The following is a 2,198-nucleotide window of genomic DNA, read 5'->3' on the forward strand; positions in this document are numbered from 1 at the left end:
AAATTCCTCCCGTTTATCAGCTAGATTGCCGATACGACCGGTTGATATCCCTTCTCTCACTTTTTATTCCAATCCGTTAGATTGTTTAACTCCTACGCCATCGGATAATAACGAATAAGTGATATTGCTTATCTTGGATTGAACCCACACGCTAATCAGTAATGAAACGTAAAAAGTACAATTTAAAAATTCAAAAATTAGACTTGATCTGATCGCAGCTCACCATTACAACGCAAAATTACAGATAATCAAGAGGGTCGTATGGCTGCCAGCCCAAAATAACGACGCCAGCCTTTAATCCAAATCAGTAGCAAAGCACAGCAGCTACCGAATCGATCAGGGTTGTGATTTTGAATTACATACGGCAAAGATGATTCTCTCAAGAATCCCAACGGTGTCGGTGCTGGTGGTATTACTTGCAGCGTTCAGCAATGGGGCGCCACAGTTTCGGGAAGTGGAAAACTCACCGGAAAATAGTAAGTAAGGAACAATCGACATCGATTCAACAATACTCGCATAGTTTTCGATAACGACCTAAAACCCATTGGTAACACTTGTGTGGCGCATTGCTAACAATCAAATGTTCGCAAACAAAAGTCATATTTTTTTTTTTGAGGCACGAAAACGATGGAACTGTGATTGTCGTTTCCCGAATCAGACACTAACGAATTTAAGATTCGACACAGACTTACGTCATTTGACTTGCTTCTTTTATGTGCTTCTGGATGGCATTTGATTTAATTTCGATAGTTCATTATTGGTCCACTTTAATGGCGAACGCTAGGAACACTATTATCAAAGTTGGTACCATGATAACGCTATTTGAAACCAATACTTATAAGCTTTAAGTCCATTTAGTACTAAAACTGTTTGATTCAACTGTTTTGTAAACTAGTAATTAACAGAAACAAGTCATGCTTACGTTTTAGGAATGCGAATAAAATTTGATTTTTATCTATACTTTTGACTTATTGCATACATAATTGGCAAAACTACCCTAACTCTTTTTTGTATTATTTCACGTTCTGTACTTTCAGTTGCCCGCTTACAGAACCTGAAGCCCGAAGAGCTCGCGGAAGAGCTGAGTGGTCAGTTCGAAGGGGACATGATCCTCACCGAACAGCAGTTCTTGGATATGTTTCGTCGAAATGGAATGCTCTCCGAAAGTTACCGGTGGCCTTTGAACACCGTATTCTACGAAATCGAGGAACGGTGGTTCACCAGGGAACAAGTCCGCTACATCTACAGGGGTATGAGGTTAATTGAACGGGCCACTTGTATACGATTCCAGCCACGTGACCCCGAAAATCCCGACTACATTCGAATCCATGGGCAAGGATCGGGATGTTCCGCCAATGTGGGGTACGTCGGAGGGCGTCAAAGCATCAACCTGCAACCGTATCCGATAGGCACCGGGTGCTTCCGGATTGGGACAATCGTACACGAAATGATTCACGGACTGGGCTTCATGCACATGCAGAGCACGTACAATCGGGACGAATACGTCGAAATTGTTTGGGATAATATTGAACCCGGGACGGAGAACAATTTCCGCAAGTACGAATCGGACAGAGTGAGCAACTTCGGTACGGATTACGACTACGGAAGCGTGATGCACTACAGTGCAACGGCGTTCAGCATCAATGGAGAAAAGACTATTGTGGCACTACAGGTAAGTTAATGGTTAACATCAAGATCAAGTAGATGAATACTAATATTCATGTTTTTTTCAGGACACTGATGATGTAATGGGTCAACGTCTAGCAATGAGCGAACGGGATATTTTGAAAATCAACAGAATGTATAACTGTTTTCCGGAAAATTAAAGCATAGAATAAAGTTAATCAGACATAAATGACAAAGCATAATGTAGATCTTTTTAAAACCTCCTATATCTTGAAACATGCAGTTTTCTTACTAGTTCTTGATTTTTTTTACATTTTCTCATCGTAAAAGGTTGTTTTCTCCAAGCAAATCTGCCATGGCACTTTTCTGCACTAAGTTTTACAGTGTCGTAAGAGCCATAACGTAACTTATTAATCATTACACGATAATTTCCAGAAATGACAAAATAATGGTAAACGCTCCTTGATGAGACTGATATCCTCAAGTGGCATTTCACGAAATTGCCAAAAATGTTGTATGCAACTCGTTCTTTGCTATACAACTTGACAGTTTTTAAACTGAATCTCGTTAAA

At 40.3% G+C, this 2,198-nt stretch overlaps 1 protein-coding gene across 1 annotated transcript; it reads left to right on the plus strand.

Moving 5' to 3' along the window:
* Window positions 1-262: 262 nt before the first annotated feature.
* LOC5574945 (seminal metalloprotease 1) lies at window positions 263-1,868 on the plus strand. Its single transcript, XM_001655364.2, has 3 exons — window positions 263-476; window positions 1,038-1,672; window positions 1,734-1,868. Exons 1-3 carry the CDS (start codon window positions 371-373, stop codon window positions 1,824-1,826), a joined length of 834 nt encoding a protein of 277 aa, XP_001655414.1. The 5' UTR covers window positions 263-370; the 3' UTR covers window positions 1,827-1,868.
* The last annotated feature ends 330 nt before the right edge of the window (window positions 1,869-2,198 follow it).

Source organism: Aedes aegypti, chromosome 3 (assembly GCF_002204515.2).
Source record: "Aedes aegypti strain LVP_AGWG chromosome 3, AaegL5.0 Primary Assembly, whole genome shotgun sequence".
Taxonomy (NCBI): domain Eukaryota; kingdom Metazoa; phylum Arthropoda; class Insecta; order Diptera; family Culicidae; genus Aedes; species Aedes aegypti.

Coding starts and splice junctions, on each gene's coding strand:
- LOC5574945 (XM_001655364.2), top strand. CDS start 371: ATGATTCTCTCAAGAATCCCAACGGTGTCGGTGCTGGTGGTATTACTT. Junction 477..1,037: donor GGAAAACTCACCGGAAAATA/GTAAGTAAGGAA, acceptor CTGTACTTTCAG/TTGCCCGCTTACAGAACCTG. Junction 1,673..1,733: donor AGACTATTGTGGCACTACAG/GTAAGTTAATGG, acceptor TGTTTTTTTCAG/GACACTGATGATGTAATGGG.